Source organism: Suricata suricatta, chromosome 3 (assembly GCF_006229205.1).
Source record: "Suricata suricatta isolate VVHF042 chromosome 3, meerkat_22Aug2017_6uvM2_HiC, whole genome shotgun sequence".
Lineage (NCBI taxonomy): Eukaryota > Metazoa > Chordata > Mammalia > Carnivora > Herpestidae > Suricata > Suricata suricatta.
Window position 1 is genome coordinate 31298442 of NC_043702.1, and position 27009 is coordinate 31325450.

General features: G+C 34.1%; 1 protein-coding gene across 10 annotated transcripts in view; it reads right to left on the reverse strand.

Annotated features, from left to right (window-relative positions):
• Window positions 1–27009, reverse strand: part of NBEAL1 (neurobeachin like 1) — a 173273-nt gene that overhangs the window by 62023 nt on the left and 84241 nt on the right. For all 10 annotated transcript variants that reach the window (XM_029934027.1, XM_029934026.1, XM_029934033.1 and 7 more), the window contains 14 exons: window positions 26466–26625; window positions 26252–26354; window positions 25350–25506; window positions 23730–23888; window positions 22053–22212; window positions 19352–19440; window positions 15874–16449; window positions 15353–15528; window positions 13921–14074; window positions 13502–13630; window positions 8249–8554; window positions 8008–8157; window positions 4375–4532; window positions 2215–2339 (listed from right to left, as the gene is read on the reverse strand). In XM_029934027.1, the coding sequence (XP_029789887.1) occupies window positions 2215–2339; window positions 4375–4532; window positions 8008–8157; window positions 8249–8554; window positions 13502–13630; window positions 13921–14074; window positions 15353–15528; window positions 15874–16449; window positions 19352–19440; window positions 22053–22212; window positions 23730–23888; window positions 25350–25506; window positions 26252–26354; window positions 26466–26625 (2602 nt within the window). The remainder of the gene's footprint in view (window positions 1–2214; window positions 2340–4374; window positions 4533–8007; window positions 8158–8248; window positions 8555–13501; window positions 13631–13920; window positions 14075–15352; window positions 15529–15873; window positions 16450–19351; window positions 19441–22052; window positions 22213–23729; window positions 23889–25349; window positions 25507–26251; window positions 26355–26465; window positions 26626–27009) is intronic.

Below are 27009 nucleotides of genomic sequence, written 5' to 3' on the forward strand. Positions count from 1 at the left end.
GTCTAGGAGGTTTTTCCCTACTTTCTCCTCGAGGGTTTTGATGGTTTCCTGTCTCACATTCAGGTCCTTCAGCCATTTTGATCTTATTTTTGTGTATGGTGTAAGAGACTGGTCTAGTTTCATTCTTCTACATGTTGCTGTCCAGTTTAAAAGTGGTTGTGTTACAAAAGATATTTCACAAATCACTTGTTTGGAATTTACATATAATTTTCCATCAAAAATGTTACAGATAATGAATAAGTTTGTATGTTAGCCCACAGTGTCAACACTATCCTGTATATTTGAGTGGGATGTTTACAAAGCAGAACTGGGGTACATGAAACAAAACAAAATAGAATGTCTTTAAAAATACCATGAATCATGGCAGCTAATGAAAATACTTATAGACAAAAATAAGGAGTAGGTAGAACATTTTGCAGTTAATTCTGAAGTATACTTGAGAGAACTTTAAAAAGCTTTTTAGATTGATGCTACTGGTCTTGTACTATTTCCAATTTCACTTTGAAAGGTATTTTTTCTTCTATACTATCTCATTGTCACTATTATACTTGGGGTACTTTTGAACATTAGATAAGGAGAAAAACTGAGAGATGAAAAAAAGAAAGAAGAGGCACCTAACTGGCTCAGTCCAGAAAGCATGTGACTCTTGATCTCAGGGTTGTGAGTTTGAGCCCCATATTGGTTGTAGAGATTACTTAACTAAACAATTAAAAAAAAAAAGAAAGAAAAAAGAAAGAACACTAGTTTTCCTATACTTAACTAAAACCAAGGAGAAGGGATGTAAAATTCTACCTGTGTACATGTATAAACAAGTGAGGAAAGGAAGAAGAACAGGAATTTCCTGGGGTGGGATTTCTTGGCAAAAACAAAGAAAAAATAGGGGACCGAATTCTTTTAAGTATTACAAGATTCAAGTCATTCATCAATAGATATTTCCTGAGTAAGTCAAATTTCAATGAGAAGAGAAAGTATAATAATCTCAAGATATGTACAGGGACGACAAGATATTTTTAACTATTTCTATATAAGATATTCTCAGAGTTTCTTTAATGAGTAGGACTATTATTTTGCATTAACGAAATTCAGTTTCTGTGTCTTATTTATTTTAGGACAAAAGACCATAAATGGTAGGCATCATAGACAGTACTCTTGATTAATTTATGGCATTAAATGTATTGGCCAATATATTAAGGCAGCTTTAAAAAGATTTAAAAACTGTTACTTGAATTTCATCTAAAACTTAGCCACTGAAGACAGGTGGCTACAATAAAACAATCACAATTTAGTATACACATGATTGCCAATGATTCAACAATCAATTATACTGAGTATTTGACAGACCTGCCTTCAAAAAGGGAGATACCAAGTCAGAAAGGTAGGGTCAGAAAGGTGGTCAAAAAAGAAGGGTTGCCTAAAGAGTTGTGGAGACTCTTTAAAATCTGTTTTGAAATACTGCTAAGCTCTGTGTTTTTGCACTTTTTTTCTAGAAAAAGATACTGGCCTATCTAAGATACTAAGGGTGTAAGAACAGGTTATAAGGGGTGCCTGGGTGCCTCAGTTGGTTAAGTGGCTGACTTTGGCTCAGGTCATGATCTCGCAGTTCGTGGGTTCAAGCCCCGCATCAGGTTCTGTGCTGACAGCTCAGAGCCTAGAGCCTGCTTCAGATTCTGTGTCTCCCTCTCGCTCTGCCCCTTCCCTGCTCACTCTCTGTCTCTGTCTCTCTCTCAAAATAAAATAAAGACATAAAAAAATTTAAGAACAGGTTATAAAACAAAAATCTAAAGGGTTGCTAAGAATTCTAAATATATCTAATATTAGCTTCAGACTTGGTAAGCAAAATACTAAGGGAAAAGAACCACTGTTTCAATGTACCTTAATTGATATAAGAGGCAAAGCACTGCACATAAACTACAGTATAATTTTATGACTGCAAAGTATGCTATTCCTTGAAAAATTACAATTAATTGAAATAGGAATCATCTTAGATTTAGGCCAAAGAACAGCATTTAACATATGCAACCATTTAAATATCAACTATATTCTGTATGACAAAGCTTTGTAAATAAAACTTTAACATTCTGAAAAAGAAATAATTATAAAATGTCATCCTTCCTTCATGAGTAAGAAATCCTGAAACAAATAATAAAAACAATAACCAACCCACTAATACCCTCATTATTTTCAAAAAACAATTAAACAGCCATTGGAACTCACCTAGATTATCTCTCAAAGCACTAGCGTCTTCATGAGTTTTGAAGTTATAATTTGGCACCAATTTAAGTCTCATGCGGGAGTAATTTTCTACATTAGCTAGTTTCCAGTGAATTGGATTTTGTCTTCTACGAATATTCAAAAGTAAACAAGTAAAATTACTGAGGTTGAAGTTATAAAGATTGATTGAAACAGCGTAAGAAAGTATTAGGAATTTTACATTTGTTTAACATCATTTTATAAAAACATTCATATTCATTATCTCATTTGACCCAAGCAATCATGAAAGAAAACTAATGCAAATATATACAGTTTCAGTTTATACATGAAGAGCATATGACAGGCTAAATTATTTGCCTGAAATGTCATGTTGTTTACAGGGAGCAGAAATTGAATTGAACATAAATCTTCACATTTACAGCTTGATAGATTTCACTCTTTAACTGTTCAATGGTAGTTCTTAACTAGGTATACAACGAATTTATTCCAAATGCAGTGTTCAAAATAAAATAATAACTTTAGTACAAATAAAGAGAATATAATTACAAATAGATCAAAGATCTAAATATAAGAGCTAAAACTCTTTGAAGAAAAGATAGAAGTAAATCTTCATGACCTTGGACTTGGGAATAGTTTCTTAGATATTATATCAACAACACATAAATTGGACTTCGAAATTAAAAACTTTTTGTGTACCAAAGGCTAGTACCAAGAAAATGAAAAGACAATCTCCACATTTACAAATCATAGATCTGATAAGGGTCTATTACTAAGAAAAAGAACTATTACAACTCAACCACAAAACATCAAACAATCCAATTTGAAAATGGGCAAAGAATTTAAAAACACATTTCTCCAAAAAAGATATACAAAAAGCCAACAAATGAAAAGATACTCAATGTCACTGGTCATTAAGAAATACAAATCAATGGGGTACCTGGGTTGCTCAGTCAGTTAAGTGTCTGACTTTGACTTAGGTCAGAATCTCATGGTGAGTTCAAGCCCAGCGTTGTGCTCTAGGCTGACAACTAAGAGCCTGGAGCCTGCTTCAGTTTCTGTCTCCCTCTCTTTCTGGCCCTCCCCCACTTGTGCTCTCTCTCAAAAATAAACATTAAAAATATTTTTAAATAAAGAAAAAACAAATCAAAATCATAAGGTACCCCTTCACATCCATTAGGACAGTCATAATTTTAAAAAATGGAAAAATTTTACAAATACTGGTAAGGCTGCGGAGAAACTAGATAGAACCCACAAACATTGCTAATGGGAATGTTAAATGATACAGTTGCTGTGGAAAACAGTTTGGCAATTCTTCAGTAAGTACGACATTGCATTATCACATGACCTAACAATTTTGCTTGTAGGTATACACTGAAAAGAATTAAAAACAGACCTTTGAAAATAAACCCTTGTTTACAAATGTTCAAAGCAGTACTATTTACAAAAGCCACAAGAAAACAACCCAAATATAATGAAAACATTATGCTAAGTGAAAGAAGCCAGGCACAAAAGGCTACATTTGTAAGATTCCATCTATATAAAGTGTCAAGAATAGTCAAATCAATAAAGACAAAATACAGACTGGTAGTTGCCAGGGACTGGGTAAAGGAACAATAGTGACTGCTTCACGGGTCCTGGGTTTCTTCTGGCAGTAATGAAAACGTTCTAAAGCTGGACATGGTAATGATTGCACATTATGAATGTACTTAATTGTCACTAAATTGTGTATTTTTAAGTGGTTAAGATGGTAAAGTTTATGTGTATTTTGCCACAATAAAAAAAGCATGTATATATATATATGATTCAGCAAAATATAAGTAACTTAAGGTCAAGTAAATAAACTGTAAAATATTCAAACACATAACATCACTAACTCCAGCTCAAAGAGGCAGTATCAAGCAGAAAGAAGTAAACTCATTCAAGACTTAAATTCTATATCACAGGGTAAAAGAAAGGGAAGTAACTCCATGGTGAAAACACATATATATATGAAGCTCTGAACATACCAGACCTGGAATTCACAAAAAGACAACCAAATTAATTAAAAGCAATTCTTTATAAGTTGAATGTTTTAAAAATTGGATTGGAGAGGTCACTGGCTCAAAAAGTTCTGGACAAAAGCTCTAATGAAGAAAGGATATTTAATAAATTATATCTTCCTACCTTTCAGCCCAAGGTCCCCTTTCAGATGTAAGATAGAGCTGTATCGCCGTCCAACGTCTCAGAGTGACTAACTGTTGACTGCTAAGTTGTTTAAGCATATTATTATATCTCAAGTTCTCTTGGCGTGCTTTTCGATTAAATGGCTCCACAAAAAACTCCTGAAACAGCAATAAATAATTGCATTGAATCATATATTTACAGGTATATTTAAATTTTAATGCCATAATTTAAAATATTTGATCCAATATAATCATACAGGAAAAAAAGAAGCTGATAAGCAACAGTATTTTCTTTTTCCATTAGGATAATTTTTTAATGAAGCATAGGATTCTATAATCTGTATTCTGTAAAAATTTTTAAAAATCTAAACAACAATAAACACATGAAGAACTTCAAAGATGATGCACCTCAATACAGGATTTTAAAACTCAGATTTATTAACCTTATAATGTCAAGTAAAATTATCTTCCTTTGGGATCTTTTGGTTTTTAAGGCACTGGAATGAAATTCATCCTTAAATGAAGTAGAAGGAAGAATAACCACATCCACAGCGACTACTCAGGACCTGAAAGGCGAAATGTACAGGGGCAAATCTCTCACAATGAAAAATTTAATCCTTTGAATTGCTGCTCTCTGGATAATATCCTAGTCAGCAAACGAATTCACAAACTTATTCCAATTTTCAGGATAAAATTTACTCTGATAATAGGTTCTATCAAGATATAACTGAGTCCTGAAATTAAGTTTTATAGTTTTCAAAAAACAAGTACTAAGACTGGTTTATCTGACTCACACAGATACTCATTTTTCAGAAACTAACAGTATTTGTTTCACAAAATCAATACTGAATTATGTTGAAAAAAAAAAAAACAGTTGAAGACATGGATTAGATGTTGATTTAAAAGGCATCTTTTAGAGAGATAATACAGCACAGTGCAGTTAAGAGTTTAGAGTCAGGCCTGGGTACAGATCTTAGGTACTTAATTCTCCGAGGCCCAGTATCCTCTCATCTCTAAGATGAAGTTGACTATATTTGTCATCAAAAAAGATTAAGATTTAAAATACTTACTATACTGCCAGAAAAGTAGCAAGCTCTCAGTAAACTGTAGCTCTTATTACTATAATTGTTGTTATAATTATTACTAGACCATTGTGAAATCAATGAGTTGGTATTATTAAATATTTGAAACAGGTCAATGCTAAGAAAACTGAAGAGGTCACAACAACTCCATTATAATTAAACATCAATTTCACAATTAGTGAAGTTCAACCGATAAGAATATTCTAAAGTTAGGTTTACCCAAAAAGCTAAGGATGAATTTACAAAGAAAATGCTGGTTGGAATAGAAACTAACAGAACTTCTATGAGAGCAAAAGAAGAGTTTTTATCCAGTGCTGCATCCAATAATTTCACTTATCTTAGGGAAGCCATCCTGAATAAGCATAAAAATATGACTATAAGGTGACCAATACTACTTAAAATGAAGAAAACATTGACAAATTAGATCCAAAACTGGGACATAAATTTAATTATGTTCTAATACATAAAATAATGGAATAGTACATAGTCATATAATGGCATGGAAAGATGCTCACAATACATTTTAAGAAAAGAGCAGCAGATGAAAATGGTGCCATTTTTATATACATAAATAAAACTCAGGAAAGATATATACCAAAATGTTAACAGTGGTGGATTACAAATGCTTCTTTTTATACCTATTTTAAGGAATAAATGTATTTTTACTTATTAAATTTGTTTCATCAGAGTCTTATCTGTACATATTTTGTTAGATTGATATCTAAGTATCTTAATCTTTTTAGAGATACTATAAATTATACTTTTTCAAAATGTTTATAATTGTTAATTGTTAGTATATAGACCTACGATTAAATTTTGTGTATTGTGTGTCCTGCAATATTGCTAAACTCATTAATTGAGGTAGATTTTTGGTAAATTCATTAGGATCATCTACATAATAATATTATCTACAAACAGTTTTATTTCTACCTTTCCAATGTAAATGACTTTATTTCTTTCCCTATTCTTAATGCATTTGCTAGGACATATAATACAACAGTGACTAACTACAAGAGTGGTTGAGAATAGACATTTTCAGCCACCTTTAAGTATTTAAATATAAAGCTAGCAGTGTGCCTGGGTTGCTCCGTTGGTTAAGCATGAGACTCTTGATTTCAGATCAGGTCATGATCTCAAGATCCCTGAGACTGAGCCCTGTTGTAGGGCTCTGCAATGATAGCACAGAGCCTCCTTGGGATTTTCTCTCTCTCCCTCTCTCTCTCTACCTCTCCTCCACTCATGCATGTGTGTGCTCTCTCTCAAAATAAACAAACTTTAAAATAAATGTGAAGCTAGCTGTAAGATTTTTGTTGAGATTCTATTTCTAGTTTTCTGAGAGTTTTGATCATAACACAGATGAATTTTGTCGAATGCTTTTTCTTCATCTACTGATATGATTATGTAGTTTTTTTTTTAATAAATATGAATTTGGTCCATTATCCTTATATTGACTAATTATCAAAAGTTGAAGTAATCTTGCATTCCTAGAATAAACTCTATGTGGTGTGATGTATTACTTTTTTATATACTGCTGTAACTGGGTTGCATCAATGTTCCTAAGAGATATTGATCTATAGTTTTCCTGTACCATTTTTGAGGTTTTAAAATTCCAGTATAATTAACATACAGTGTTATATGAGCTTCAGGTGTATTCTTGTACTATTTTTGTATGGTTTCAATAAGGAGAGAACAATGTCGTCACATAATGAGTTGGGAAGTGACTCAATTTTTCTGTTTAATGAAGAGACTCTGAGGAATTAGTGTTATTTCTCCATGAAATGTTCTACAGAATTCACCAATGAAACCACGTGGGCCTGGAATCTTCCCTTTTAGAACATTTTTAAATTATAAATCCAATTTCTTTAAGAGATAAAAGACTAGATTATCAACTTATTACTGAATTTTGAAAATTTGTTATTTGTCAAGAAATTGAGCCATTTAACTCATCTTATTTAGGTGCGTAGATTGGTTTGTGGTAGTAACTTATTATCATGTTGATGTCTGTGGAGTCTATGGTGATATTACCGTCATTTCTGGTAATGGTACTTTTTCACTTTCTTTTTTCTTGCTTTATTAATGTGCTAGAAGTTGATCGGTTTTATTGACATTTTAAAGAACTAGATTTTGGTTTTACTAGTTTTCTCTATTTTCTTGCTTTTAGTTTCACTGATTTTTGCTCTTATTTTTATTTGTTTCTTATTTAGAAACTAGTTTAGTTTCCTTTTTTAAGATAGAAACATAAATTAGAGGTCTTCTTTTCTAAAGCAAGTAGTTAGTACTATCAATTTTCTCTAAGCACGAATATATTCCCAGCCTCCTTAGAGATATGAACTATCAGCTTAATATACTTTCTATATATCTGCTATGCATAGAACATTGATATTAACTTTTTGTTACTGATTAGTCTTTTTCTTTCAATTCTGAAATAATTTTCAAATAGGAAACTGCATTCTTCTCCAAAGTTCAGACTTGCTATTACTTTCATTTGAATATCAAATAGTTGAAATCAATATAAAAAAAACTAGATACTAAAAACATTCAATGATTTTTACCTGAAACTTAAGCTTGCTTTCTCCTCCTTCCCGGTCTCGTTTATGCATATTCACCATTAAGGCTTCATAACAATCCTTCCAAAAATGTGCCATGATCTCATGACCATCATAAAATGTAAGGGTTTCATACTGCTTCATGTAAGGCACAATCTTATAAAAAATAACATATATATACAAATTTAATACATACTTCCAATAAAAATGACAACTGAATGGAAAAATTCACTCAGATAAAACTTACATATTTCTCAATGTAAACTTGCCATTCATTTGAACTGCAATATTCTTGAAAATCTTCAAAAAATGAAGAACTACCACTGGTAAAAGGTAAAGAAGGCAGATGCAAGTTCATGAAGAGAAGTTCATAAATTTTGGAAACCAGGGTACGGACAAGAGGAATCAGAAATGAGTAGATTTCAGTCTGTTCCTTGATTGACTGACTCAGAACATGTTCCAGCTTCCCTAAAATGTAACATGCTTCATCTTGATTTTCAATCACTTTGGTCTGAAGGAGGGTGTTTAGCTTAGCTGATGCCATTGCACAAACCTGAGGAAAGCAGTAAAGGTGAGAAAGAACAAAATAATGTAGACATTTAGCAAAAGATCTTTGACTCTTCAGGTTTAAAAAAAAAACAATTATAAAAGTAGAAGATACAGAAAAGATGCAGTGGATAATTAATCACCCAAACATCCATTCCACTCTTTCTAATAGTGTGCAAGAATAGGGGAATTATATTAAAATTTTTTAATGTTTATTTTTTATGTTTATTTATGTTTGAGAGAGAGAGAAATTGAGGTAGGAATAAAGAGAGAAGGAAACACAGAATTTGAAGTGAGCTCTATGTTCTAAGCTGTCCACACAGAGCCCGATACCGGACTCAGACCCACGGACCACTAGATCATGACTTGAGCTCAACCAACTCAGCCACCCAGGCGCCCCTATCTACTTATTTTTGAGAGACATAGGAGGAGACACAGAATCTGAAGCAGGCTTCAGGCTCCAAGCTGTCAGCACAGAGCCCAATGCAGGGGTCGAACTCATCAACCTTGAGATCTTAACCTGAATAGCAGTCAGATCCTTATCCAACTGAGCCAACCAGGCAACCCTAACTTCTCTACTTTTAAAATAAGCTTCTACTGCTGAAGCTTTTCTACTCCCCTCAGACTTCCCAAATCCTTAACTTTACTTTTTGAATCTGAGTAAAGCAGCTTAATTCTAATGGAGACCAACAAATATAAGAAAAAAGGCCATACCTTTTTTCTTAGGGGTACCTGGGTGGCTCAGTCAGTTGAGAATCTGACTTTGGCTCGGGTCATGATCTTTCAGTTCACGAGTCTGAGCCCCACATCTGGCTCGCTGCTGTCAGCTCTGAGCCCACATCAGGTGTTCTGTCCCTCTCTCTCTCTACACCCCTCTCCCACTTGCACTCCCTCTCAAAAATAAACAAACATAAAAAAAAGAAAAAGGTCATTAAAACTCATCATCTAGGAAATACCAGTGCTAATAAAGTTGGCCTTTTAGCTATGTTTTTTTAATTTATTTTTTTTTGTTTTTGTTTTTTTAATAGTTTATTTTCAAATTGGTTTCCATGTAACATCCAGTGCTTCTCCCCACAAGTGCCCCCCACCATGGCCATCACATCACCCCCTTCCCCCTTCAGTCCATGGTTCGTTCTCAGTATTCAATAGTCTTTCATGATTTGTGTCCCTCACTCTCCCCAGCTCTCTTTCCCCCTTCCTCTCCTTATGGTCCTTAGGTTTCTCCTGTTAGACCTATGAGTGAAAACATATGGTATCTGTCCTTAACCGCCTGACTTATTTCACTTAGCATGACACCCTCAAGGTCCATCCACTTTGCTACAAATGGCCAGATTTCATTCTTCCTCATTGCTATATAGTACTCCATCGTATATATATATACCACATCTTCTTGATCCATTCATCAGGTGATGGACATTTAGGCTCTTTCCATGATTTGGCTATTGTAGAAATTGCCGCTATGAACACTGGGGTACATGTGCTCCGATGCGTCAGCACTTCTGTATCCTTTGGGTAAATCCCTAGCAGTGCTATTGCTGGGTCATAGGGGAGTTCTATGGATAGTTTTTTGGGGAACCTCCACACTGTTTTCCATAGCGGCTGCACCAGTTTACATTCCCACCAACAGTGTAGGAGGGTGCCCGTCTCTCCACATCCTCACCAGCATGTATATTCTCTTGATTTGTTCATTTTAGCGACCCTGACTGGCGTAAGGTGGTATCTCAGTGTAGTTTTGATTTGTATTTCCCTCATGATGAGTGATGCTGAGCATCGTTTCATGTACCTGCTGGCCATCTGGATGTCCTGCTATGTGTTTTTTAAAGTATTGTTTATATAAAAAGTTAAACATCTAGTGCTTTGCTTTTAACTTAATATCATGGTATTAAATAATGTTTATATGTTTATTTAGAAGTATAAAGATACTTCAATGAATACAAGATAATTTACTTGACCACTGCCTTAATTTTGGATACATACGCACATCACATACAGATATATATATGATTCCCCCTACCCCTATTACAAAGAGTATTGCATGAGGGTCACTTGAGAAATTATAAAAAATACTGATGCCCTAGTTCCTCCTATCTAATATAACTACTATGGGGGATGTCCCACAAGGTAATTTCATGTTCTCATCACTGGCTTAGCTAAGACAACTGGGGGAAGAGGAAACCACACAAAATGGAGACCATATGCTGTACCTAATAAATCAACAACCTAGTCCTACTTTAGAGATAAGCTAGGAAATGTTGACATTTATGTGACATCTTCTAATACATACACACTGGCAATTAACCAGTAAGTATGAGCCACAGAAAACAAGTTTGCAGTCAGACTGGCAAAGAACCTCTATTATAATCCCTTAGGGGAAGAAATTGCTTTCCCAGCCTTTAACATGTACAACTTCAGAGAAATATGCTTTTATTCCTGAGAGAATAAAATTAAACAACTAGCCAGTAAAAAATGTTTTAGGTTACTAACTACTGGTAAACAAGATATATATATATATATAGGTTCTGGACTCTTTATTTAACAAGAATTTATAGAGCCCTATTATGGGACAGGCATTGAGTATTTATTTAATGGTGAACAAATTAAACAAATAGATATTTATGGAAATTTCATTAAAGAGAAACACTGAGAATAACTAAAAGTGAGGGGGAAAAAACAACCTCAAAACCAAGAGTTCTCATATCTACCTGCCATGCTGGCTGCAACTGTTTTAAGAGCCATCAGGCTAATGTTAATGAAAAAGCCCCAAAAGCTATCTTCATTCTATTTCTAGGTAGAAAAAAACCCAGAATGCCACCATGAACATCTATCAAGCTGTTTGGTATTTTAGATTATTATTTTAGGATGTAGTTTTAGACTGGAAATACTATACAAAGAATTGTTTTTTAAGTATATGTATTTTCAAATTGCATTTGAATGGATACACAATTGAAGATTCCACAATCTGTGTACCAGAAAACAAATCTTATTTACTTAGATGTTCTACATTTTCCATGTTTCTACAATAATATGTTACTTTTATGATTAAGAAAAAACCACTATTTTTAAAATCTTAATTTTATTTTTATTTATAAAAATAGAGCAAGCACAACCGGGGGAGTGGGGGAGAGGAGTTGGGAGGGAGAGACAGAGACAGAGAGAGAGGAGAAGAGAATTTCAAGCAGGCTCCAAGCTCAGTGCAGAGCCTGTTGCAGGGCTTTATCCCATGATCCTGGAATCATGACCTGAGCCAAAACCAAGAGTCAAACACTCAACTTACTGAGCCACCACTCAGAAGCCCCCCCAAAAATCCTATTTTTAAAAAGTCAGTAATGTGATGAAAGGAGTTCAATATAATTGTAAGAAAAAGGAACATAAAATAATCAAAATATATGATGTTTTCAATCATCTGAAAAAGATATATGCATAGAAAAATATTGACAATTATTTCTTCTTGGGCTATGGAAGGACAGATTTATTTTCTTCTCTTTATGTTTTTGTGTATTTTCCATGTAAATCATGTTTTACTTTTACAATTAGGAAAAAATATATATTGAAAAATATGGCCTTTTATTTTGAAATAGGTGGAGGAGTACAAGTGGGGAAAGGGCTGAGAGAGGTGGTGAGAGAATCATGAGGCCAGAGCCTGAAATCATGACCTGAGCTGAAATCAGGAATCAGATGCCTAACCAACTGAGCCACCCAGGAACATTCCCCAACTTTAAAAAGTTAAAAAAAAAATTTTTTTTAATGTTTATTTATTTTTGAGACAGAGACAGAGCACAAGTTGGGGAGAGGCAGAGAGACACACACAGAATCAGAAGTAGGCTCCAGGCTCTGAGCTGTCAACACAGAGCCTGACATGGGGCTCGAACCCACAAACCATGAGATCATGACCTGAGAGGAAGTCAGATGCTCAACCGACTGAGCCACCTAGGTGCCCCTAAAATTTTTAATTAAAAATAGAAATAATAAATATTCCTCGGGTCTATATTTTATTTATCTGTATTTTGAAGACCTAGCACAATGCTCAAACTTGGTAGGGATTCACAGTGTTTGATGAATTAAAAAATTATATATAATGTAAAACTATAGATTTGTAAAGTAATAGAAAAAGATCTAAAAGAAACAAAAATAAATAATTTCCCTAAAAATAAAAACCCTAAACTGCACATGTTTAAGAGACAAGTATAAAGAGTCTAGGCAGGTTATACACTTCCTAGCTACACTGGAGATGATAGATCTAATACCTCCTAATATAAGCTATGTATAAATTGTTAAAAAGGAAACCTGTGGGGAGCGGCAAAGATTCACCTGCTTGGCCATTTGCTAGGATATGTCACTCCCTGAGGGGAGTTGCAAAAATAGGCAGGGGAGCACCACTCCCTGCCAGAGGAGAAGCCAGAAGAACAAAGATCAATCGCCCACAGGCAGGGTGGTAGCGGCCCTCCAGTGCAGTGCTAAAAACCTTAGTTTATTTCCTTCTTTACCCTAGCTTTAATCCCTTGACCCTGTTTCCTAGCAACTGACCTAGGTCAGCTGCCTTGTTCTCTTGCCTAAAAAGCTTTATAAGATACGGTGTTTGCTGAATAAAGAAGGAGAGGCTTGATCAGAAAGTGTGTGCTGTCTTTACTCTCTGTGCTCCCCCTTCCTGCCCTTTCTCTCCCTCTCTCAGGATCAAGAACCTGCAAGGATTTACTGCCACGCGGGCCGGACCCAACAGAAACCTTAAGCTTATATTGAATCAGAAAGAAACCATCAACGAGCTACCTCTGAAGCTTCTTTCTGATTAACAAAACTGAAACTGGGTATTTTTGAAACTAATAAATTAAAATACTGAAATTATCATTTAAAATTAAATTATTAAACATTAATAACATTAAATATTATCATTTGGTTATTACACAAATAATTCCTATACTGCATACAAAGCATAAAATATAATGCAGAATTGACAAACCTGCAAATTACCCATTCCAATGAATCCTAGAAGCAACTGGATTTGAATTCGAGAAAGTTTTTGCAGTTCTGAACTTGCAGAATACCAAACCAACAGACCATCGAAGAGAAGCATCAAATCCTCGAAAAGCTACCACAAGGGAAAAATTGAGAAATAAAAATATTCCATCTTAAAATCAACTGATGAATTTTCCCCAACTGAAATACACATCATAAATGTTTCAAAACTAGTTTAATGTACAAATGGAAAAGGCCAAAAGAATTATCTTAGTAATAGCTAACAAAATTGGTTAACTGTTAATCCATGTTTGTTGCATCCAATTAAATTTTAATGCTCTAAAAAGAGGGGGGTACAAAAGTTTTTTTCCTTGAATAAAGTGCTTGACTATAGAAAGTAATTTCAAAGAGTTATTACTGTACCTTCTCAGTCCACATGTTTGAATTAACAAGCCCCTCTGACTGTAGAAAATCCTGTATGATCATGATGAGCCGTAAAGCATTTTCAGCAGTTACTGGATTCATGTTTGAGTCTCTGTTTTCCATAACTGCCCATTCTAACATCTTCTGTAGCAAACTAAGTGTGAAATAAATCCTCTTAAAACCATTTTCAGCTTAGAAAAATAGTCAAACATGAAAAAATCAAGTATTTGTCAAAATGATTGTATTTCTAAAGATACACTATCACAGACAGAGATTCGAGGACACTGTAGACAGTATCTAACCAAAATGAAGAAACTTTCTTTTTTAAATTTAAAAAAAAATAAGCCAGGCAGAGAAGGACAGAAACCATGTTTGCATTCATAGGTCTAACAGGAAAACAGGAGAAACCTAATGGAGGACCAGGGGGATGGGAAGAGGGAAACAGAGTTGGGGGGAGAGAGGGATGCAAAACTTGAGAGACTACTGAATCCTGAAAATGAACTGAGGATTGAAGGGAAAGGGGGAGGGGGGAAAAGAGGTGGTGGTGATGGAGGAGGGCACTTGTGGGGAAGAGCACTGGGTGTTGTATGGAAATCAATTTGACAATAAAATATTAAAAAAATAATAAAAAATAAATTTTTAAAAAATATTTCTGAGAGAGAGAGAGAGAGGAGAGAAGAGAAATAGGGAAGGGCAAAGAAAGAGGGAAACACAGAATCTGAAGCAGGGTCCAGGCTCTGAGCTGTAACCACAGAGCCCAATGTAGGACTCAACCCACAAACTGCGAGATCATGACCTGAGCTAAAGTCAGACGCTTAACCAACAGAGCCACCCAAGCGCCCCAATGAAGCAACTTTTTAATCTTGGAAGTATCTATCTTTAGTAAGTATAAAACAAAGGCAAAGTAAAAGTTATCTGTTCTACTTGACTATAAAAAAGCTATTAAAATATTTCAAATTCCAGTTTCTATGAGATAATTTAAAGTTTCTTTAAAGCTCTAAATTGGGAAGATTAGAAACAGCTTATGTCTTGCAGAGGGTCTGGCCTTGCAGAGAACTCTAAATGCTTTAGGAAATAATTTCTATGAAAACACTATTTGCTTCCTTTAGCATGGAAATCCTCAAATTTGGACAAGATTGTAGAACACAATGCACTAAGTGCTTAGATATTATCAAATCTAGTTTAAACAACAAGGAATATGTAATCCTTTAAGACCAAACTAAAGATTTAAATCTCCTCACACTGGAATTACTTTTGAATGTCCCTCTAGATTCCACTAAAATGGCAACAGAGAGGAAAAGGAGCTGTGTACAGTTTCTCCTTTTCTCTCACTACACCCACTGGATACTGAATAAATGTTCAATAAATAATATCTTAGACTCCTGAACACTCCAAAAGAAGAGGGTAAATCACCAAATGAATGAATGCTTACATTAATTTTATTTCATCTGATGGTCGAAGTAGCTCACTGGATATTCCTGGTTTAGTTAGTGCTGAAAACACTTGTCCCCGTTCAATCCAAGTATTATCATCTGACTTTTCTAGTCCCTTACACATTATGTAGTTCAAAATATTTGTCAGTAATTGAAGAAGCTCCTCCTCACATCTCTATAAAAAAGTTAAATAATATTAAGTTACTGGAAGGAGGAGGTATTAAAAGCACATAAAAGGAACCATCGCAAACAGTGACTGTAATCATCTGACATATTTTTAATGTGTCTTGATGAACCAGGAACTTTGCTAGGTAGGCCCTAGAGATACAAGGATGAATACGACACTGGTTTTGCTCTCAAGACACAATTTAGTGACTTTTAGGCTTCCAAAATCTTAGATCTTGAGACTTAGAACATGAATATAATATGAAATTGTTAACAATTACACAATTCTAAGGATTAGAAATATATCATAGATACATGAAAATTAAACTGCTTTTGGACAAATAAGGAATTTTACCTCTTGGCTTTCAAGTAAAGATGAGTCATCACTAAACCCCGTATCATTTGTGATGCTGCTCTCTTTGTCAGACGGCACAGAAAATGATTTAGTAGATTCAACTGGGGATGGTGTACTAGGCAGGCTGTCTGGCATGTGACTTCCGCTGTCGCTCAGTTCACATGAGTCCATGCCACTGAAATCTAAACTCAAATGTGAAGGATTACTATTCCAGAATTCTTCTTGATTCTCTGATCTGAAAGATAATTCTCCCACAGAACTATCTTCTTGAAACAGTGGTGTGTTTGAGTCTAGAGAGTGTCTATCCTCTAAACTCCACTGATCGGAAGACACATTAGCTGAGGCAAAAGAGTTGATTTTTTCTTCATCTGTCTTTTCATCGAAGTTCCTCTTAAGATCTTCACCCACCACATTTTTATCATTGTCTTTCACTGAAAGAACTCTACCGTGCTTATGAAGAGTATTTCCATTTTCAAAATTTGTTTTTAAAAAGAGCCTAACCAAAGTGTCTTGCCAACCCACTTGTTGAGATATTTGATGTGCTGCATCTGACTGGGACTGCAAAATCTGTAAAATCTGTGAAGAGATTAAGAATACAAAATTTGTCAAAAAGTACACAGTACTTCACGTCAAAACCAGCTCTCAGTTATTTTATTTATTTTATTTATTTTTAATTTTTTAAATGTTTTTTATTTATTTTTGAGAGACAGGGAGAGACAGCATGAGCAGGGGAGGGTCAGAGAGAGACGGAGACACAGAATCTGAAGTAGGCTCCAAGCTCTGAGCTGTCAGCACAGAGCTGACGCGGGGCTCGAACCCACAAACCGTGAGATCATGACCAGACACTTAACCGACTGAGCCACCCAGGCACCCCTTCTCAGTTATTTTAATGACAAAGTAATTTAATAAGAAACTGTGTGAAGATACACTTTCAAAAATTTTGTTCTTAACTGTATTACAAACTATCTAGAGGGTTATTAACCTGCATATTACTCATTGTACAGAGTACTTTAATACTTGCTGAAAGATAAAAAAGAAAAAAAGTAAAATGATCCTCACATGTCAACACACTCATGTTATTACTTAAATCTGGTCAGAGAAAATATAAATAGAATGAAGATACATATAAAATGTAAAAAAGTTGTATCTTCTCAACTAAGTACTTTCCATGAGCCTACTGCATTTGTTTAGCAAATACTGAATATATACTCTGTACCAGGCCCTATTCTGGCCCTAAGGTTAGCAGAGTAAATATGACACACAAATACTTTAATAGAACCTAGATGTCCCAAGATTGTTTCCCCATCTCATTTTTATTTCCAGGCAAAGTCAATGGTTGCTTTTACCAAAAAAAAAAAAAAAAAAAAACCAAACCACTTTCATTAATTCTATATGGTACAAATTAAACACTATATTTTATTTATTTACTTATTTGAGAGAGAAAGAGCACAAGCAGGGGGAAGAGAAGAGGGAGAGAGAGACAGCGACAAAGACAGAGGGAGAGTATCTTAAGCAGTCTCCATGCTTAGCACAAGCCCAATGTGGGGCTGGATCCCACAACCCTAGGATCATGACCTGAGCCAAAATCAAGAATCAAATGCTCAACTGGTTGAGCCACCCAGGCACCAAAAAAACTGTATTTTAATTTGAAAACATTAATTACAAAAAAATGGATACTGCTAGTTAGCTGAAAAAGAACCTGAAATTAAAGAATAGATAAAGATATGTCAATGTGTATTAATCTCTACTATCCAACTCATTTCCCAGTTTTTTGGATTAAAACAAATTCTCAAACACTGTCAGGTATTTAGTTAAGACCCTTAAGATGTTTTTATCACAAAGACAAAAAAATTCTATGTAGATGAAAAGAATTTTTGCCCCCAGTATTTAGAAAATCTCTTTTATCTCTGACAAGTTTCACAGATGAATAATGTTGATAGGGACTTTAATATCAATGGCTCTAACACATACTGATGCTGCTATAGAAAGCAATTAGTCACGATGAGTCATAATGATGTGATGTTTTCCTTTTCACGCTGTGACAGGTGAGCTACCTGTCCATTACTCTAGTGATAGAAAATACCATTTTTTTTTGCACAGCAAAGAAATTTTCATGGTTTTGTAATTTTCAGATTTCCAAAATGGGCGCCTGAGTAGCTCTGTTGGTTTAGTGTCCGACTCTTGATTTCAGGTCAGGTCATGATCTCACGTTCATGTTTGACCCCCCCATCAGGCTCTGCACTAACTGCACAGAGCCTACTTGGGATTCTCTCCTTCCCCCACCCCGTCCCTCCCCTATTGATACTCTCTCAAAAATAAACTTAAAATAAAATATCCATAAAATTACTCAGCTTATGTCCATTTTATATATATATAATGGGAAAAAACTGGGCTACATTGAAAGCTGTTTTCAAGCTGAAAGGAAAGGATCAATCTATGTGGCCTGCTTCAAGGACAATATGGCAAAATCCATCAAAATGCAAAATGCAAACACCTCTGACACAGCAATTCCATTTCATGGATTAGGTCCTACAGATATATTACCAAAACCAGGAAAAATATATGTAAAGAAGTATATGTAAAAAAATATATATGTAAAAAGCAGAAATTTATTAACATAGAAATATAGGAGACATCTAAATGTCCATGCACAGGGAACCAGGTAATACTTTATACAATAGTCATAGAATGAAAAACTGTGAGGCCAGTAAAGAAAAAGATATATATCCAGACTTATAATTGAAAAATACTGTAACATAATTAAGGAGTAAAATTAAAAGGAAAAGCTAGAAAATAAATTAAGTAGTAGGTCAGAGTTTAATAGCAGAGAAGAGAGAAGGTTATAATCAGGAAGAAGCACACAGGATAACTATTTCTTGACTTAGTTAAAGGCTAAAGGAAGGGGTGCATTGAAAGCAAGTCATTGTTGCTTTTCCATAAAGTTCAAAAGATTCAGAAACTCTAAAATATCATATATGAATTAGAAATGGTCATTATCTTTGAAGGTTCTTTACAAACTATTCTCTTGTAGTAAATTTTTTTTACTAGGGCAAGGGAATATTTCCAGGAAATTATGGGAGTCTAGGAAGAACACATTTTTGTGATCACATAAAGTTAATTCACCTCAAAAAGAAAACTATTTATAAAATGAGGCCATTTACAAATTAACAGAAATTAAAACTTACGCCTGGTATAAAATACTCAATATAAACGCTATTCACAGTATGACAGTATTGTTATTTTTAAAATATATTTAATTTTTTAATGTTTATTTTTGAGAGACAGTGCAAGCAGGGGAGAGGCAGAGAAAGAGGGAGACAGAATCCAAAGCAGGCTCAGGCTCCAAACTGTCAGCACAGAGCCCAAAATGGGGCTCAAACTCATGAACCATGAGATCGTGACCTGGGACAAAGTCAGACGCTTAACCAACTGAGCCACCCAGGCACCCCTTTAAAGTAGATTTTAAAAGTTCACTAACCTTTCTGCAGATAACCACCCTGACATTTACATGTGTCCTGTGAGATATATATACCATGGATAATAGGTCCTTGAAATTAATAGAAGGATCTATGGTGGGGAAAAAACAAAAAGTTAAAATTAAATTCCAGAGGTAACCAAAGAACTATGAGAGATGGATAATGAAATAATTGTTTCATTTTTATTTTCTTTCTCTCTTGCTGTCAACCATAGATAGCCTTTAGCTTTTTCTAGCTTTGTTGAGATGTAATTGACATAAAACCACATAAATTTAAGGTATACAACATGATGATGTATGTATATATTGTAAAATAATTACCACAATAAGGTTAATTAACATCCATCACTTCACACAGTTATCATTTTCCTTTCGTGGTGGTAACTTTTAAGATCAGCTCTTAGTACTTTCAAGACCATAACACAGTATTGCTAACTATAGTTACCATGCTGCACATCAGATCCCAGAACTTACTCACCCTGTAACTGGAAGCTTGTACCCTTTAACCACCGCATTCATTTGCCCCACCCCTCACCCCTCACACACACCCTCCCCTATTCTCTGTTTCTAGGAGTCTGGTATGTGAGACTATACAGTATCTGTCCTTCTCTGACTTATTCCACTTAGCATAATAATGTCCTGCAGACTATTCTTTTACAAATGGCAGGATTTCCTTCTTTGTTGTGGCTGTCTAATATATGTATACACACACATAACACATTCTTTATCCACTCATCCAATAGCAGACACTTAGTCTGTTTCCATGTATTAGCCATTATAAATGATGCTACAATGAACATACAGATAATTCTTCAAGTTAGTGATTTCATTTCCTTTGGATATATACCCTGATTAGTTTTTGTCTTGTATGCAGAAACTGTCTATTTAGAGGGCAGCTGGGTAGCTCAGCTGGTTAAGTGTCTGACTCTTGATAGTGGCTCAGGTCATGATCTCATGGTTTGTAGGCTCAAGCCTCACCTTGGGCTTTGCACTATTGGCATGGATCCTGCTTGGGATTCCCTCTCTCCCTCTCTCTCTGCCCCTCCCTGCTCATGCTGTCTCTCTCTCAAAATAAATAAATAAAACTTTAAAAAAAAGTCTCATCAAGCCCTTTGCTCACTTTTTTAACATTTATTTGAGAGAGCATGCATATGTGCATGTGCACACAAGTGGAGGAAAGACAGAGAGGGAGAGATAGAGAGAATCCTAAGAAGGCTCTAAGCTGTCAGTGCAGAGCCCAGCATGGAACTGGATCCCACGAACCATGAGAGCATGTCCTGAGCAGAAACTGAGTCAGACACTCAACTGAGCCACTCAGGTACCCCGTTTTGCTCATTTTTAACTGGATTTTTTTTTTTTTGCTATTGTGTTGTATGATTTCCTTACATACTTTAGATATTAACCCCCCTCTCAGATATTTGATTCACAAGCATTTTCTCCCATCCTGTAGACTGCCTTTTCATTTTGTTGGTGGTTTTTCTCACTGTGCAGAAGCTTTTTAGTTAGCCTCATTTGTTTATTTTGCTTTTGTTGCTAGTGCTTTTGGTGTCATATCCAAAAAGTCATTAACAAGCCAAATGTCAAGGAGATTTTTCTTATGTTTTCTTCTAGGAGTTATATGGTTCAGGGCTTATGTTTAAATCTTTAATATATTTCAAATTAATTTTTGTGACTGGTATAAGACAGGGGTCCATTCTCACTTTTTTGCAACACCATTCACTGAATAGACTATTTTTCCCCTACTGAGTATTCTTGGATCTCTTGTCAAATATTAGTTGACCAGACATACACTGTTGTATTTCTGGGCTTTCAATTCTGTTCCATTGGTGTATGTGTGTTTTGTTTAATCTAACAGTTTGAAATCAAGAACCATGATGCCTCTAGCATTGTCTTTTTCAAGCTCTTTCTCAAAGAATGAACTGGGGGTGACAGTTACATAAATGATGAAATAACTCTCATTTAAAATAAGAATTATACATGTTTAAATTTTACAAAGAAAGTAGATTTAGAATGTTTGACATCATTCTGAATAAGCCTTAAATAACTGTTCTTTTCTTTTGATTGCCTGAACATACCGTCCATACTGTTTTGTTCTTATACTATTATTTATCTTCTTATGTACATACCTTATATCTGATGTACCTGTTTTATCAATGAGAAAGTACATCACTCAAAACAAAAAACCTTATCATACAGGTTTTGAACCCCTAGCATCTGCCATAAATACTATAGTTTATAGTAAGGACTAAAAAAGTTTTATTTAAAAAAGTGAGAAACAAAAAAGAGTATCTGAAAGAATATCTGAAATTAAGGATTTAAGTTCCCTAAAGAAAAAGACAGAATGTTTTGTATGTATTTTCTCTAGCATCCTTTTCTTATTATAGAGAACTCAATTATTTATTAATTAATCAATAAACATTTGCTGAAGGTCTATGGCACTATGCTATGTCATGTGGAGACAATAACAAAAAAGATAAATAAAAAATAGTACCCAAGGAAAGCCCTGCTGAATCAAATAACAGGTAATTTAAGAAGTAACCTGAAGAAGGAAGGGGAAAAAAAAAATAACAGGTAATTTACGAAGTAACCTGAAGAAGGAAGGGGAAAAAAAAAACCTTCAGGACAAAAATGGAGAATATCAAATACATATTCTACTATGAAGAACATTTCTTAAATATATCAGTATTATCAGCATTAGTCATACCTGTATTTATAATTTGATTGGTAAGGCTTTTAATGAGATTGGCATTAACAGGTGCTTCATTAAGAAGAAGTCCCAGTCCTGAATAGCCAACTTCTCTGAGCCGAATACGTTGTTTACTTCGTTCATAAACATTTGTGCATTTCAACATTTGTTCCATCACCTGGTTACAACAGTAATATATTCTTCTCAACACAGAGAACTAAGAACAGTCTGTCACTATTTAAAAAATAATTTAAAATTTCCTTTTTAATGGTTAAGGCTTAGATGAAAACAAACCCTACAGCCTCCAAGAAGAACAAAGATATGCTATGAAAGGAAAAAAAAAAGATACTTCTATCTCAATCTCATAATTTATGTAACATTTATATAACAGTTATAAACTACTTCTCAAGAACAAGGAAACATTTTGTAAAGCAACACAACCATATGCTAAAATGGAAGAATGAATTAATAATACCATACTTCCTGAAGTGAGATCAACATTTAAAAGTGAGACACTGAAATCCTATGGACAGAGTAATTTTGGCAGAATAATGTCATGAACAATCCATATAAGGTCATTTTTGGAGAAATATCTCTTAATCTCCACCAAGAAGAGTTATTTGGGCAGATGTTTTAAAGAGCAGCTATGGGGGTCACCATAATTGATAGCCATGAGAGACTATGGCAGATCATTTTTATTGCACCCTTGTTTTTTCAAAGTTTTGAGATTCTAAACCCAGGCAATACAAATGACCCCATAAGTAGACTTTATAACATTTAACACTGATGATATAAGAGGAAACAACTGTCACAGGTAATTAGGCATAATGAGTAGAATAAGTCATGAAAAGTAGAAATATGACTAACTCCTCTATTTTTCTTTAACAAAAAAGGTTGAGTGGATAGCTTTCAAGCAAAGCTCAAACTGACTACTTTGGATAGCTTAACAAAATATATTCAATATCCTCTGACAAGTTACTAAACTCTGGCCTTTTCTTTATCTATAAAATGGGAAAAATAATATCCACTTCATATGGTTTTTACAAGGACTAAGATAGCTAATATATGAAGAATGTATTACTGTCTGACAAATAGTGGTGCTACCTAAAGTCAGTTATTATTATTTACTGCTAAAATGTCTGACCTGCCACCCAGACTGATGGTAAGTCAAAAGAGAGACAGGACAAAATGAGTGAAAGGGAGTGGGAGGTATAGGCTTCCAGTTATAAAACCAATAGGTCACAGGAATAAAAGGTACAGCACAGGGAATATAGCCAATGGCATTGTAATACGTTATATACTGACAGATGGTAGCTATGCTTGTGGTGAGCAAAGCATAATGTTTAAACATGTAGAATCACTACAAGGTATGCTTGAAACTATTATAATATTGTGTGTCAATTATGCGGAAAAAAATTTTTTAAAAGAAGGCAAAAAAAGGGAGATGAGAAGTTTTATACAGAGAATGATATAACCAAGTGGGTTTTCCACTGAAATAATTGATCAGATTACAATACAGTTTTTAAATACTCAAATAATAAAAACATGAAAAGTATGCATCACATCAAATTGAACAATTTAAAATTACATAAAAGCAGATATGAAAAAAGAATTTACATTCATAAAATAGATAACTTATAATTCATATACTCACAAATGTCCCCAAATATAAAGATGTTTAAGAAATGTTTGTACCTTAAAAATGATTTCTCTTAGTCTGTCAGAGTACTTCTGATTTAAGAGCAAGGCATAAAGTATGTCAGCATTTCCTGGTTCAAACAGCAGTAAGAAAAGCTGACCTCTAGTTGGGCTGGTACGCAGGAGACTGACTAGCATATCCAAAATTCCAAAGAGCTTTTAAAATTAAACAAAACAAAACAAACAACCACACTCATATATGGAAGTACAAATAAAGTCATAAACCACAGTTATTTACCTAAACCATATATACTCTAATGTTCTAGTTTAATTGGACTATCTGATGCCTTATGAAATAGCCCTGCCTCTTAACGTCCATCATGCTTTTGGCTTGTTTCCTTTTGTGTATCCTCTAAATATACATATTCACCTGCTAAACCATACCTATAGTGCTTTAACTACATGAAAAGCCATGTCTTCCATAAAGCCTTTCCTGGTTTCCTCAACATATAATATTCTTTTATGCAAACCTCACAGGACTTTGTATCTCTCTTACAGATATTATCATGCTCCTTTTTTTTTCTTGTTTCAAGGTTATTTATAAAGCTCTCTTACCTACCCTTGCTTCCATTAGGCTAAAAGAACAGTAACTCATTATTATATACCTATAATTTCTTAGTTGATTCTGTGTAAGTAAGCTTTCAATAAATAACTCTTTGACTGAACTGACCAAGAAAATACCATTGGCAATGAAGCACAGCAGGTGACAATACACCTGTTATGCAATAAACTAGCTACTCATTACTTTAAATAAAAAGAAGCTTTTAAAGTAGCCTAACCTTACAGAGAAATAATATAAGTTAACTCATCTATATAATATTAATTATGAAGTCATGTAAGCACTGAGAACACAAAGAATACTTTATCAAAGAGCACAAAATATTTGAGTCAATATAAATTAAGGTTGCTCAAGTTTGGTGTTGAGAATAGTATACAGAAATAGCAGTAAATATACTTGGGTTCTATTCCTAGGTTTGTAGCTGTATGACTTTTTTTTAAGTTACCTAATCTCTCTAAATATGTACTTCCAAATGTGCAAATGGGAAGATTACTTCCTGGTCTGTGTGTTTTATATCAGTGGTTTGCGAATTTTGCCATGCACCATAATCACCCAGAAGACCTGGTTCAGCAGTTTTGTATTTCTAACCAGTTCCCAGGTAAATATGGTTAGAAACCATACACTGAGAACCACTGCTTACAGAGTAGTTCTGAGGTATAAATGAACAATGTATATAAAAGTATCTAAAAATAGAAATATATTTATAGTTTATTTTTTGCATAGGTTTTATAAACTTATGTTAAATTCATGTTAGAAATCTGTCCAGTATCTTTGATAACAGGTAAATGTTTATTATGTGGCCTATAAAAGGAGGCTTCAGAACTGCCAAAACAACTATTTCCAGGCACTACTTTCTAGCTAATTAAAGTATTTTATTACATTACCAACTACATTAAACTTTCAGTTTCAGGAGATAAAATTTACTTCTTCAACTGCATAATATTGTATTATACCTAATAAACACTTTAGTCTTAAAGTATGTTTAATATGGATGTAATTTTAAAAGATGATGATATAGCAACTTAAATGTGGAAAAAAAAAGAGTATCTGGAGCATACCTGTTCTTCTTCATTGATAGCAGCTATGTAACCCATAATACTTTGTATCTCTTCATGAGTTCCACCTTTGCACAGAAAGTATTTAATTAGTCCATACAAAGAAGTCCGTATTGTTCGAATGTCATCTACAGACAGCTCACTGTATTTACAATCACTCCTGAAAGAGAAAGTAAAAGTGCAAGAATTGAAAGTTAAATTTTTATATTTTAGTGCTTTTTTATACGAAAGAATTCATAGTATAAAAAAAGATGTTTCCATGTTTCATGGTATCTTTGTTTTCTTTTTCTTTTTAAGGATAATCTTTTAAAGTTAGGAGTTGCAATAACAAAGATATAAATAGCTAAAACAGATTTTATTTATTTATTTATTTATTTACATTTTAGAGACCAAGCACTCATGAGCAGGGGAGAGAGGGAGAGAGAAGGAATCTCAAGCAAGCTCCACACTCAGTGGAACCTCATGCAAAGCTCAATCCTATAAACCTGGGATCATGATCTGAGCCAAAATCAAGTCAAGACGCTCAACCAATTGAGCCACCCAGGAGCCCCTAAGTTTATATTTAAACAACACTAAGTGGAAGACATAGTTGTAAGTGCTTTACACATTCTTAATTCTTTTAGTTTAACCCTCAAATCAACCATAGGTTGTCACAGGTTTATTATCTACTTGTCACAGACAAAAAAAACACAGAAAGTTGAGTAAGTTACCTACAGCCAATTAATGAAACACAAGATTCAAACCCGATATATGTGATCCATTGTTCATCATTTTGACCTCCACATTTTCCTGTCTCTCTCAAGTTAAAGCCTATCAGAATTTCTGGAAAATAAATGATCTAGACATTCCAACTCAGTAGCAAACAGAAAACAATATCAAGCTGAGATGGAACAAGGACATCATACCCATAATAAATCCTAAGTGTATCTAGGAGAAACTGCACACCATACTTCCTTCGGAAAACTCTCCGGCTGTCTTTGATGATGGTGGAAAGATATTGTATATGACCTAAAATACAAAGTTCACTCTTAAGTGATATGCCTAAAATAAAATCCCACAAGTAGTTATAAATTTTTAAAACAACTATATAAAATTTGATCCAACAGCCTGTTCTCTCACCAATTCGGAAGGGAAAATCTCCACGGTTCCAAATACGGAAGTCAAAGAGTAAATACTGATACATTTGTTGCAGGAGCTGCATATTTTTCTCTAATGATATCTGTTCAATTAGTAACTGAATTGCCATCAATACATTAACATCCATCAAGGCGCTTGGTATCTGTAATCCAAACAGAGGAGTGTTCTGTAAATTTCAGGTTAAATAACTATCATTAAGTTATATTTAAATTCCAAATGATTAACGCAGAATATCTACTAAATATGAAAATCACTGTTACAAAAATATAAACAACTTAAACTTTAATTTTTCCAACATCTACTAGAACATATTTTCCTAATGTCATATTCCTAAAATCATCTTAAATTTATCAGATATCCCCAAATACCAGTGTTAACAAAATCCTATATATCAGATTATACACTGTTATGTAAGATGACTAATTCATGTAAAAATGTGATTAAGAGTAGATTTAAAATACTTGCTTGTGAAATAAAACTACATCCACTAATATAAATAAAGCCATAATAATGTAATTTAAAAAAA